At 39.1% G+C, this 12254-nt stretch overlaps 2 protein-coding genes across 2 annotated transcripts; both read left to right on the forward strand.

Moving 5' to 3' along the window:
• The first annotated feature begins 1122 nt into the window (after positions 1 to 1122).
• agpat4 (1-acylglycerol-3-phosphate O-acyltransferase 4 (lysophosphatidic acid acyltransferase, delta)) lies at positions 1123 to 5895 on the forward strand. Its single transcript, XM_088305595.1, has 10 exons — positions 1123 to 1490; positions 1612 to 1680; positions 1996 to 2177; positions 2261 to 2430; positions 2865 to 3026; positions 3102 to 3255; positions 3343 to 3445; positions 3541 to 3616; positions 4108 to 4306; positions 5724 to 5895. The coding sequence occupies exons 3-10, from the start codon at positions 2000 to 2002 to the stop codon at positions 5813 to 5815; spliced, it is 1134 nt and encodes a 377-aa protein (XP_088161721.1). The 5' UTR covers positions 1123 to 1490; positions 1612 to 1680; positions 1996 to 1999; the 3' UTR covers positions 5816 to 5895.
• Positions 5896 to 8347: 2452 nt separating this feature from the next.
• Positions 8348 to 11580, forward strand: LOC148329808 (lymphoid enhancer-binding factor 1-like). The gene is made up of 7 exons (XM_088305088.1): positions 8348 to 8683; positions 9843 to 9908; positions 10181 to 10245; positions 10549 to 10596; positions 10679 to 10835; positions 11022 to 11129; positions 11213 to 11580. The coding sequence occupies exons 1-7, from the start codon at positions 8369 to 8371 to the stop codon at positions 11276 to 11278; spliced, it is 825 nt and encodes a 274-aa protein (XP_088161214.1). The 5' UTR covers positions 8348 to 8368; the 3' UTR covers positions 11279 to 11580.
• Positions 11581 to 12254: the final 674 nt, after the last annotated feature.

The raw sequence follows: 12254 nt of genomic DNA on the forward strand, positions 1-12254 counted from the left end.
TAGAGAGATTAACCACTGCTCAATAAAACGTAAGAAGTAAATGTACACTCGAGGTCAGGAAAGAGGAGGATGTTTTCAAAGCAATACTGTCACCTAGTGGTGTCATATAGGTACTATAGGGAGTGTTGCGGACAGGAGATTTAGAAAACGTGTATTTGTGTCATCTTGGTAGAAATAAATGTGTTTACAATCAGTTCACGTATCAATTATTAGTTTAAATAATAACACGGGGCAGAAAGTGCCATGTCTAGTTTTGTGGTCGTCACTCATTGTCTTTGACAACACTTGTACCGCACATTATTTTAGGGGGATCTTAACAGAATGTTTGGGCCTTTTCGCACACACAGAGTAAGAATACGAGTGTTGAAGCAGCTTGCAAAGTGGAATGGTCCCAGACACACAGATGCCCATTACGGGGGCCATGCAAAAAAACTGTCTTGGCTTGGGAACAACTCAAAATATCCCCGAAAGAGTTGCACAAAAAGTGCTGGGGACTGGGAATTTAAGTCTGTGCTTACCCGCTAAACCTAAAAGGGAGGAAGGGGAGGTTTTAAAAAGAGCAATGCTAATATTCAAATTATGCATGATGTTAGAGTGGCTTACAATTTTTAAGACTTGGGCCTACTACGTTACTTTATTCTTGGTAGTTATGGTGGTATTTGGGGAACAATATTTTTGAGTTGAGTTTTTTGCGAAGGCACTTGAGATCCACTGGTGTGGAAATTAAATGGCACGTCTGCTATTTGAGTATTTCTGTACGTTTATGAGCCACCACTAGAGGCCGCTGTCCGCCAACAAATGAAGAGCAGCACGTTTACCAATATTTTCTCCCCCCAAACTGAGATGTACTTTATTAATGAGGCATATTGCATTCAACGTTTTTCCGATTTTTTTTTTGGGGGGGGGGGCTTTTTTGTTTGTTTGTTATTTTTGTTTTATTGTTATTTTTTTCTGTCTGTACGAGCCATTTCTGTTATGTTGATTTATGGTTTGGACTTAAACCTCCCAAAACTTTCGGGACGGTGTGGCGTCAATTAGCTACAGGTCGACACAATGGGTGTGGGCTCACAATGGTGGGCTCCATCTAAGTTTGTTTACCCGGAAGTAGATCACGCCCATTCTTAAAAAAAACGAGAAGTCTCACAAAACAATGCGCACATTGAGAAGGACTGCGAAATTTGTTTTTTTTTTTTCTTCAATGTCAACTTCGGGGGTTCCGTATGTTTCCGATAGAAAGTATCCTGGACCACACCCGCAGCAGTCTGACCGAAGGCGTAACTTTGCTCTACCAAAGTGACAGCGGTTGGAACCATGGCCGTGGCCGCGAACCTTCAACTGCACAAGCGATCCTTGGAGGCGGTCGCTCGTACGATCGAGGACAAGCCACCCGCTCATTCGTTTCTTTGCATTCGGTGATCCAGGCGTGTCTGCGAAATCATACGAAATGGGTGTGGTACGAAGAGCAACTGCGAGGCTGGTACCGACGCACTGTTAAGTCACTCGAACACTCACACGAACACGTCAAACGGACTTGAAAACAGGAGCAGAAGAACAAGATATTCAAGCGCAATGCACTTATAAAACACACACTCTTGTTTATTCTTCCCTTAGCTTGGAGAAGTTGGAGGCAGCTTTCTGCTGCACGCAGCAAGGTACAGTTTACTTTGCTGGCTGACGTGGGTGAGTAAGAACTTTTTTTGTTGTTGAATATATACCACGTTGACCTGACCTCTCACATAATTGCTAGCCTGCATGTAAAGTCATTGCACTCGGACTTTTATGCAATCTAACACGAGGGTCTTGACTACTTTCACAAATAAACACAATACCTCCTTTATTCTGCCTTCAAATGAAATAATTAATTGAGCAAATAAACTGGGACATTGTAATGAAAGAAATGCCTTATGTTGGTTCTGGTTGGGCGCTGCATGTAGTTCCAAGCGGAGGGCAACACAACCTGTTCGCTATACTTATCATGATGTTCAACTATTCCAGAGCGATGGGCCTGGTCCAGCTACTGAAAAGCCACTTCTTGAGCCACCTGATCATCTGCTACGTGTTTCTGGTCAGCGGCCTCATCATCAACCTGCTGCAGCTCTGCACTTTCCCTTTGTGGCTCCTCAACAAGCAGCTGGCCCGAAAGGTCAACTGCAGATTTGCCTACTCCATCTGCAGCCGTACGTACTGACATCACCCTGGTGAAAAGTGGAAAAAGCATCTTGGTCTCATTATGTAATCTCTTGTCAATATGATGTTTTAGAGCTGGTAGCAGCACTGGAGTGGTGGTCTGGAACGGAATGTAGCCTCTATACAGACCCAAAGTCGTACCCTTTGTACGGAAAGGAAAACGCAATTGTGGTTCTCAACCATAGTTTTGAGATAGACTTCCTGTGTGGTTGGACCTTCTGTGAGCGATTCGGAGTTCTCGGGGTATGTAAATTAACCAAAATAAAAAATAAATAAGCCACCTTTAATGAAGTATTACAGGGGCTTTCCCTACGCCATACATTAATATACGCGACAGTAGAGTGCTACATTTCCCACGACTGTGTTAATCATATTTAAATAACAACTTTCATTTACATCCTCTTTTCTGGATCCTGTTTTGTGGTGTTTTCTGCTAGCTCAAGTTAGACTAGCACATTTAAATATCTCTCTCCCTCTTATTTATATATTTATATCTTATATATTATATATATATACAATCATGTTAAAAAAATAAATTTTTAAATTGTAATATTTATATCATATTTGAAGTATTTTTCTTTCTTGTTCTCAAACCGACACGCCTCTACATTCAAGTCCTCTGAGTGGTGTTGCACTTCACAAAGTTCTTCTTTTAAAGTGATCTGAATATTTTTCAGAGTTCCAAAGTCCTTGCCAAAAAGGAGCTGGCCTATGTCCCAGTCATTGGTTGGATGTGGTACTTCCTGGAGATCGTTTTCTGCAAGAGGAAGTGGGAAGAGGACAGAAAGACGGTGACTCAAAGTCTTCAGAACCTGAGGGACTACCCTGAAAACTATTGGGTGTGTGTGCGAGTTGCTTTATCAGTGATTAACGCCTTGGAATCAAACCATTGATCAATAATTTTCCGGTGCTAGTTTTTGCTTTACTGTGAAGGAACTCGCTTCACACCAAAGAAGCACCAGATCAGCATGCAGGTGGCCGAGTCCAAAGGTTTGCCCAAACTGAAGTATCATCTTCTACCAAGAACCAAAGGCTTCTGGGTCACTGCTCAAAACCTCAGAGGAACTGGTGAGCATCTGTCACCATCACTACACATCACTTCCTTCATTTTCAAACGACTGCACCGTTAAAAACATTGTATCTTTTTCGGCACAGTGGCGGCTGTGTATGACTCCACGCTCAACTTCAGAAACAACGAAATGCCAACTCTGCTGGGAATCCTCAGTGGCAAGAAATACCACGCAGATTTATATGTGAGGTACAGACTGTTTTTTTGCAGCTTTGCTGTGTTTTCCGATCAACGTGATCATCATGATTGTACCTGAGAGAGTTTTTTTTTTTTTTTACTTGCAGAAGAATCCCACTGGACCTAATCCCAGAAGATGAATCTGAGTGTGCTGATTGGCTCCACAAACTTTACCAGGAAAAGGTGAGAAGGTTCTTGTGTTTAGGTTAGAAGTCATGCTTTATTTCTCCTCTTTGATTATTTTATATGTAAAACATACCTCAAACAAATAAATCTTTTTTTTTCTTTTATGACAGACAAGGCAATTATAGTTTTGGAATTTTAATTATAATTAGTTTTTATTTAGTTTTCACTTTTTTTAAATTCATATATATTTACATAAATGTAAAATATAGTTGCAGTTTTCATTTTTGTTCAAATTTTATTCTGTTAATGAATATGTTTTTTCAATTTTTTTTTTCGTGATTTCGTTAGTCTTTATAAGACAACTTTCATTTTCCCGTTTTTTCATTTGATTTTTGTAGTTTTTGCACTATTACTGACATGTATCAAATTTTTCTCTTTTTTTTTTTTTTTTAAGAATCTTGGTTGAGTTGAATATGTCACTCATTGTGACAAATTATTATTCCCGTCTTCTCTTTACTGACCTTTTATTTGTACGTATCAATATGAAGGATGGCTTTCAAGAGGACTACATGCAGATGGGGCGGTACCCGGGCCCCATCGTGAGCCCTCCACGCCGCCCGTGGTCATTGATCAACTGGTTATTCTGGTCCTGCGTGCTCCTATACCCACTCGGCCTGCTCTTCGCGCAGCTCATCATTTCAGGATCGGTGGTGACCATCTTGTCGACGGTGATACTCTGCACTGCAGGTTGGTTTCAGTGAGGCGGGGCAACGCCCTGTTTTAAAGGTCCAACTGACCCGCCATGCATCTAACCTGCTCCTGTTTGTTTCAAACTTGTGATGTAAGTTGTTTTTTTTTAAAGTCATGCTCAGTGGTGATGCCGTTCAAGCATGAAAATGTTTTATGCGCTTGCTTCCTTCTGAATACGGTGGAATCTCTAAAGTGAAAACAAAGGTTGAGCACCATAATTTTCTGGTAATATTAAATAATAAATATTAAGTCATGTGAAATGTCTGCATATTCCCCAAGACTTCAGTGTATAACAAGAACTCACCTCAGTTCAAGGTTGAACAATGGACATCTGTTTGGGCTTTTTGTGGCTTTTTTTTTAACTTGACCAACCTTGGTTAACTTTCCAAATAAGAAAAACAGGAAGAAAATCATTGAAAGTAAGCATAGATAAAGCAGCATAAACGCTACAGAGACATCTTAGACTTATGTTCTGTTACTATAAAAGTTATTTATCCAATTTAAGATGTTGTTTTAATGATTTTACGTTCGACATTAACAGTGGTTAACTTCTTTTTATGGTATGTTTTTTTTTCACACATAATTAAAAATGATTAAGACAGTGATTAACATTTTATTACCCGCTTGAAACGAGCCAGCCAGCTTTCGCTCCTCACAATTTCCAGTTTTTCATGAAAAGTCCACCTCGAAGATGAATTTTTATTCATAGCCGACACCAAGAGGATTTGTCCCCCTGTCGGCCATGTTAGCTATCATGTACTAATGACTACATCATAGTTCTTTTATCTCTGATCAACAAATCAAAGGACGGAAAAATGCCGATGTCACATTGAGCCTGGCACTGTTAGGTGAATATAAAATCTGATTGCTATAAAAAGAAAAAAAAAACTTTGCTCATAGTGTGTTGCGACATTAGCCAGCACTCCTGATTTTGAAGGCCCCTGTAGATTTCGTTTACATTGCAACATATAGAAACTAAAATCTGATTGGATGAGAAAAATCCAACATCCGCACTCCTGTAAAGTGGGCAGCCAAAACGTTTTTTTAAAAAAAATGTCATTTACTTTCCAATGGGAGGAGGAAAAGATTGTGCTTTCCCTTAAAGGTTCCACTGTTGCTTTCCCTGGGACAAGGGGAGTTCACATTGTGTTCAACAAGCATATCTGCCAGTCTCCACAATAAATATGTGCCTTTTTCTGTTAAACTTGAAGTCAAATATATTTGGAGTTGAGTAAATATACTGCACATTATCAAGTCTTAGTCGTGCAGAATGTTGATTTAAAAAAATAAATAAATAAATAAAAAAAATTGAAAAGGTTTTTTATCTGTGACAATACCCCCAAGTATGAGTTTGTTTTACAAAGTACAATCTAGTAGTAACACATTAAATGTACAACAAATGTTTATCTCACAGCTTCGGTGGGAGTTCGTTGGATGATTGGCCAGACTGAGATTAACAAATCTTCAAACTATGGGAGCAAGACGACTCGTCCAAACAACAACTGAGGAAACCAAAAAAGTGCTTGGAGATGCGTCATTGCTCAGCTGCTGCAAAATGAAGATTAAAGTTCCTAGCTTTATGACTACACCGCTGCTTTCTGCCGCAACAAGTGGCGATCTTCCCTGAAGCACAATGTAGGCGGAGTACACTCGAGAACGAAGTGGGCAGTGTTCAGAAGGATGCCGTTCAACTTCCTATGAAGATCTGGTCATTTTCAGGCAAGCATACATACCATGACTTTCAAATTAAAGTCACAGAAAGCACAGCAACTATTTAATCAGATGCAAAACAATAAAGAAATAGCACAGTGAGAACATTAAATTAGGTTGAAAATCTGTTTAATAATCTCACAAAAAAAATCAAAAATTTTAAATACTGCTAGTGCTAACTTCTGCAAGTGTATATGTTACCCTAGTTGTATCGGGAAAAATAAGTGTTCGTGTGACAATCATCCAGCACAAGCACACTTCCTCCCTGGGACTTAATTTAAAATACACAATTTTGAAATTGAATTACTTTACTGCACATGACGTTTCCTGTAATATTGCCATTGAGGTCCTGTGTCTGAGTTGATTTAAGTGTGTGTGCGTGTATGCATAGTACCCCCCAACACACACACACACACAGTACAAATGTAGAGCTCATCTAAAATAATTAAATGCCTGCTGCTTGTTGCTAAATTAATGCCTCTGACAGTATTTGGGAGAATACGGTAAAAATATGAGAACATATTTTACCTGCTGAATACATGTGGTTAATGCTTTATTTTGATCTTGGTTGAAATGGCTTCACTGTGATATTTTTCACTGATACTGTAACTGAGAAAATGCACATGATGCGATATTGTGGTCCTAAAATAAAATTATCTAATCTTTGAAATCTCTGTTGTGTCTGTAATTTTAAAAGACCAGTTTTCTCTAATCTGCAATGAATATTGTGTACTAACGCGTCAACATAATATATAAAGAATATGCTGATACACATGCATGGTATTTTTTTTCTTGTGTCATAATTTTCCTGATTGTATTTTTCCAACTAGTTGTCCACTTTACCAACACCAAGGAGAACTCCAGCACATAACAGTTTAGTATTCAAACTGTAAAGTGTCCAATCATGTAAATGGCTTTATTGGACAGTGGGATTGTTATATATTTTAATTGTTATTGGTATGCCTTGAATATAGTGTCTGCTGTAATAACATAGTAATTGTTTTTAACTTTTATAACTGCTCGTTATGTTTATGCTTTTCCTATCTAGTTGCCATCCGTCAAAGTCCATGGATGAACATCAAATGTTCAACGCGAAGTGCATTCAAACAGAAATGTGATTTTATTTCATGTATTTCCATTTGCTAACTTTAGCAGCTAATGTTAGCCCGATTGCTAGCTGATCTAAAATGGCGCCGTACAGTGAGCTTGCGTTCTGATCTTTTTTTTTTTTTTTTATTCAAAAAGTTGACTTTATTGCCATAGAACGGTGCCCTACTTTAAACTCAAAGAAGTGATCAAAGAAAGTGCGGACGTGATCGACGCACAGGCGCTGAAGTAACCATGGCAACATGAAACGTTACAAAGACGTCTTTGACAACACGTGACATAAACAGCTTCACCATCAAGTTGGAGCTTTGCAGTCACTGCTGTATTAGTCATTTGCATGTTCAGGGTGTATTCAGCTGCTAACCCCCAAAATTATTTATTAGTCACTTTTGGTGAGTATTTACACGATTTTGATGATTTGATCAGATAATTAATGGAACCCTTAAATGATCTTTGTGAAAACATTTCAAGAACAATTTTAAAATAAATTTTGCGCTAATGCATACTTCTCCATCAGTATTTGAATGTTGGAGCAAATAGCAAGATGTAGGTCATGAGTACTTGAAAGTACAAATTGTATTCAGGATTGTTTGGAAGAACAAATAGTACTCACTATGAAGCCATGCTGCTTTGAAAGGATAGGAAAATTGAATGAATGAAATATGGGATGTCTAATACAAAGAACTCATTTTTCCATTGGCATAATAGTGTTAAAATTTCTGGATTCTCAAAACTGAGTGAAATCAATTTTACAAAACTCTTTTTTTGGATAATAGGACAGTAAAATAATTTTGCTGTATAGAATCCTGTGTAACTAATTACAAGAGAAATTGGTGGTATTAGACTGGATTTGATTTCATAATTGAAAATGTTTTCCCAAATGATGTGTGTGCTTGTGTGGAAAAGAGGTCTGACATTTCTTTGCTGCCATTTTAGCTTGTAGCAATAAAGTAATTGTTTTATACAGTGGAACCGCTTAAGATTTAACAGTTCTTAGAGTGACACTTTTCTTATAAACTCTTTCACTGCCATTGACTGCTATAAAGGTCAAATACCATAAAACTCTTTCATAGCTCATTTGGTACAAATTAAACTATGTACATAAAACCTTTATTAACTTGGTAATTTGAGTAACATTTTAACATTGCTGCTTAACGTGTTACATTAAAAACAATTAACTGCTAATAGTAAAACTTAAAAATGAAATGCATGCCTTTTAGGAATCTCCATTTTTGCACCAAAATGGAACCGGTGACAAAAGGAGTTTGTGTGGACGAGATGAAATGGTACGAGCTCCTCACTCCGCTCTACGAGCCCCTGGAGGAGATCGGCTACCTGTGCAACACTCGCCCCCCACCTCTTCCCACACCCTGCGACCACGCAGACATGCCACTCGACAACCTCTCCATGTTTACAGGAAGTCACTATGCAGGCTCGGGTGACTGCTTCATCCGGGGAGACAATCTGATGAACATGAACTACAGAGCGCCGCTGCATCTGGGTTACATGCAGCCGGCTCCCCTGAACATTGGGCCAATTGGTGATGTCACCAAGCAGGTGAGCATTTGCAATGAAAAAAACTTCGGTGGAGGAAATAATGACTTGAAGTTCTCAGTAAATGTGCATTTTATTGAATGGGGGGGGGGGGGGGGAAATCGGTCTCCTGAAGTCCTGGATGGCGTCTTTGTGCACCACAGCTGTGCAAATTCAACAAATTCCAATAAGCCTGATTGTCATGCGTGTACCGATATATTACCTTCCAATCAGAATACAGTCTACCCTCAGATATTCTTGGCTAAGCACCACAGAGTCGTGTATGCACGTATTTTTAAAATACTTGGAGGTATTTTGTTCCCAATTTCCACCCAGTTGTCATGGAAAACAACTGAATGTAAGTGTTTTTGAAGCATTAAATGAAATAAAATAAAATAAAAATGTCAATGCATTTTAATAGATATCAAATTGGCAGATAGTCACTATTGGTGGGCGGGCTCAGACCTGCTCCCCCGTCAATAGTGGCGACCGACTGTACTGTTGAATGGGCTAAATTGGTTACAAAATAGTCTTGGTGAGAAAGTAGCAACTATTGGCACTATCGTTGCAAAATGGAAGACACCTAAATCGCACTCGGTCTGAAGTTCCATGCAAGTCTCATCTTGTCGAGTCAGCCACATGTGCAGGCCAGCAAATCCTGAGTATGACACAAAGAACAGAATCTCCATTCAAGCATGGTGGTGGATTGTTTTTTATTTTGGGTCTATTTTCCAGTAAATGGTACAAGACAACTTTTGGTCATGGGTGCATTTGCCAGCATGACAATAAATCCCAAAACATAATGCCAGGGTAACAAAAGGAAATATTAAGGAAGTGGAGTAGCTTAGTTAATGGACAACCTACAGGAGTGGCTGAAACTGAGTTTCCAGGTGGCAGCCAAGAAACCTAAAAATATTTTGTGACTTTTTGGAAGCTCCCGACTGGGCTGCGTGCAAACTTGGTCATTTAAGAGCTAAAACTAAAAGGTTTGTCACAGTGAGGGCAAACAACTTAAGATTTTGCTTTCGGATCCAATTCCTTCAAAATTTACAACTATTTCTGATGAATTCAAATGAAAAGGGTGGGGGGGGGCGCTATGTGGAGGACATGTGTTAATATAGAAAAATATAAAGTATATGGTTTTAATGTCAGTCATGCTTACCTTTCTACATTTTTTTAACAGTATATGAACTATCAGCAGCCACCCTACGAGTGGCCTGTCAATCACCCGCATGCTCCAACTCCGTCGGTAAGAACCCTGCCGCACACGCACGCACGCGAAAATCCGTGAAAAGTCACAACTAGAACAGCATGAGGGATAGAATATCTTAGTTTTGTTCTCAAATGAGATAAAAACACTTAATTTAACATCAATGAGCACGACTGAGCAGTTCCGGATGTGTCACACACCTACTGTAGCTTTTGTCAAATTTGTTTACTGCCACCCGATGGACATGTTGCATCATTGCAGTTCCTATGTGGCCTTTTTTTAAATTTTTATTTGTGCGTGTGCGTCTCCAGCAGTTCCATGAAGAAGCCATGATGATACTACCGGAGGGTGCAAAGTTGCCTCCTGCTGAAATGCCGTAAGTAACGCCATTCACATACAGGTGCTACTCACTAAATTGGAATATTTATCTGCAATTGGCTGGGGACCAGTCGAGGGTGTCCCGCTTGCCGTCCAAAGTCAGTTAGAACAGGCTAAAAATGGTTTTCAATCTAGAAATTAGGAAATAATTTTCCTGTCTTTAATTCATCTGGATACTCTATAAATTTCACTCTTTAATATATATCACTAGGCAAATGTATTGAGACCTACCTGCGTGTCATACAGCACACACACGGTTGACTATCAACACAATTTCTCTGCTTTGTGTTATTTGATAAAGGAGCCTTACAGATCCAAGCTCCCCATCAAGAAAGGTCCCAACCACCAAGTATGTAAGATTCAATTTAGAAGTGTCAATATGATTTATAAAGATTCAATTGTTTTTTTTGTTGTTGTTTTTTTTCCAATAGAAAAAGGAAACGTGATGGCCAGGAGGACGAAGATAAGGTGTACATTAAAAAGCCACCTAACGCGTTTATGATCTTCCGGAAGGAGCAGAGAGAGAATGTTATGGCTCAGTTAAACATCCGCGACAGTGCTGTGGCCAATAAAGTCCTGGGTCACATGGTGAGTGTGCACGACACCTTCACGCAAGATACCTTCATGCAAGACGCCTACCTCCTATGAGGAGATGCAGAACCTACCTTACTGTAAGCTAAAAAATGTAAAACTTTGTCTAGTCATTCAGTGTCAATCTGGGAAAGTTTGAGTGTGTTGTTTTATGACAAAAGTTGTGTGTTGATATGTCTACAGTGGAAATCTCTGTCAGAGAAGGAGCAGGAGAAGTATTACCAGCTTGCCGATGCCGAAAAACGCCTCCATACCCAGATGCACCCCAACTGGTCCTGCACAGACAATTATGTAAGTCCAACCACCATGAATATGTCCGGCACAAAGTGAAGCGTGTGTTATTCTGTTACTGTTACCTGCGTGTGTGTTTTCAGGGTCGAAAGAGGAGAAAGCAGAGGAGCAGAGTAGCTCCTAAAGAAAACCTCCAAGCAAATTGCTGAGGCTCTTAATATCACTTGACACATACTGGTCTAGTGTTTGACTTGATCACAAATAAGTAACTTGAAGTTCTATTGACAAGATACCAACTGAGCTGGAAAGTGCTCAGCAAGTACATTAATTTAAAACAGGGACATATTAAACCTCGTTGTTACGAGAGCAAAAAAAAAAACGGGCATTTTTAGTTATGTTTTGTTATTTGTGCAATGATAGCTTTAACACGATGCTTCATCACTGTTTTCTTGTACTGTCGTAAATATTGTTTCGTGACCAAATGATTTCCAAAGAAAGTGAACAAGCTGTTAACCAAGCAACATGTCCACATTTCCATGAATAAATGTATACATATGAAAACTATTTTGACTGCGTCAGGATATTTCGATCTTTAATATATTTGTTTTCGGCGCCCCCTTCCGGGCATTATTTGACACTACAGTATAAAGAATGCATTTAAGGAAAGTATTTTGAGGTGAACTCTTTAAACACCCGAGCTGTTACTCCACAAGTGTCGTACGCTCATTATGGTATAAGTATTCAAAACATAAATTAATAACGCTCATTGACATACATAAATGAATCTCGTTGCACACTTGAGTACATAGAAATAGAATAGAAATCCCTTTATTGTCATTGTACTCAAGTGTGCAACGAGATTAGAGGGCTCCCCTCTCCAGTGCAATACAACAATAATACAGACAAATATATAAATTAGATAAACAATGACAATAAAGGTATTTCTGATTCTGAATTAAGATGTTGAAAGACTTATTGTGGCATCCCTCATCAAATTAGATGCCTTTGTATTGAAAGCAATACACAAGCCTTTTTTAAAAAAAAAAAAGATTGGTTTATTAATATTGTTTGTACATAGCAAACACTAAGAGCAGCAGAGGACCATTGTGTGTGTGTGTGTGTGTGTGTGTGGGTGTGTGTGTGTGTAAAGCAGCAGAGAGCGGGGGCAGGCCATGTTTCTCCTCT

This window comes from Idiotropiscis lumnitzeri, chromosome 9, assembly GCF_059441095.1.
Source record: "Idiotropiscis lumnitzeri isolate Australia: NSW breed Sydney's pygmy pipehorse chromosome 9, RoL_Ilum_1.0, whole genome shotgun sequence".
In the NCBI taxonomy this organism is placed as follows: Eukaryota; Metazoa; Chordata; class Actinopteri; order Syngnathiformes; family Syngnathidae; genus Idiotropiscis; species Idiotropiscis lumnitzeri.

Coding starts and splice junctions, on each gene's coding strand:
- LOC148329808 (XM_088305088.1), top strand. CDS start 8,369: ATGGAACCGGTGACAAAAGGAGTTTGTGTGGACGAGATGAAATGGTAC. Junction 8,684..9,842: donor TTGGTGATGTCACCAAGCAG/GTGAGCATTTGC, acceptor TTTTTTTAACAG/TATATGAACTATCAGCAGCC. Junction 10,246..10,548: donor TTGCCTCCTGCTGAAATGCC/GTAAGTAACGCC, acceptor TATTTGATAAAG/GAGCCTTACAGATCCAAGCT.
- agpat4 (XM_088305595.1), top strand. CDS start 2,000: ATGGGCCTGGTCCAGCTACTGAAAAGCCACTTCTTGAGCCACCTGATC. Junction 2,178..2,260: donor TGCCTACTCCATCTGCAGCC/GTACGTACTGAC, acceptor ATGATGTTTTAG/AGCTGGTAGCAGCACTGGAG. Junction 4,307..5,723: donor GGTGATACTCTGCACTGCAG/GTTGGTTTCAGT, acceptor TTTATCTCACAG/CTTCGGTGGGAGTTCGTTGG.